The sequence below is a fragment of the Bactrocera latifrons genome, unplaced genomic scaffold (genome assembly GCF_001853355.1).
Source record: "Bactrocera latifrons isolate USDA-ARS-PBARC rearing strain unplaced genomic scaffold, ASM185335v1 scaffold_32, whole genome shotgun sequence".
In the NCBI taxonomy this organism is placed as follows: Eukaryota; Metazoa; Arthropoda; class Insecta; order Diptera; family Tephritidae; genus Bactrocera; species Bactrocera latifrons.
The window spans coordinates 1297555-1298104 of NW_017536852.1; the positions used below are offsets into that span (position 1 = coordinate 1297555).

A 550-nucleotide genomic window follows, 5' to 3' on the forward strand; every position below is an offset into this window, starting at 1 on the left:
TTGCAGTGCGTTTGAAGCATAGACAAACGCGTTATCCGCGCTTTGGTTTGGCTATTGTTTGGACAACTGAATTATCATTATACACTTGAATCACCATCTGTTTTTGCATTGTTGGATCTCAAGTCATAGATAAGAAGTCAAATCAGTATTGCCTTCTCGCACCTGCCAACGCGCGCGCCTGCCGCGCTTATCAGACGCTATGCTGGCGCGCATAGTTCTATTGGCGCTATTTCAGCCACTTCTCTCTATGATAGTCTATTGAATTTGCATATAGTTTCTTTTGGTTTTTTTGGCGACTATAAAGGTTTGCGCGCCAGCAGCCGAGCCATTAGTTTTGATCTTGATCTTGCTTATTGATATATCGAATTCGGCTGGAGTTAGTTGCTGCGATGAAACCGTTCACTTGTATTGTGGTCATTGTGGCCGCACTTATTGCCTGTGGTCAGGCGCATAGTGTGCAGAAGCGTTCTTTGGGCGCCCTACTGGGAGGATTAGGCGGCGGCGGCGGTGGCCAAGGTGGTGGTTGGAGCAGTGGTGGCGGCGGCGGTGG

General features: G+C 48.7%; 1 protein-coding gene across 1 annotated transcript in view; it reads left to right on the forward strand.

Annotated features, from left to right (window-relative positions):
- Positions 1–389: 389 nt before the first annotated feature.
- The window catches only part of LOC108970983 (glycine-rich RNA-binding protein GRP2A-like), a 572-nt gene continuing 411 nt past the window's right edge, over positions 390–550 (forward strand). The window contains exon 1 of the mRNA XM_018936738.1: positions 390–546. Within this exon, the coding sequence (XP_018792283.1) occupies positions 390–546 (157 nt within the window). The remainder of the gene's footprint in view (positions 547–550) is intronic.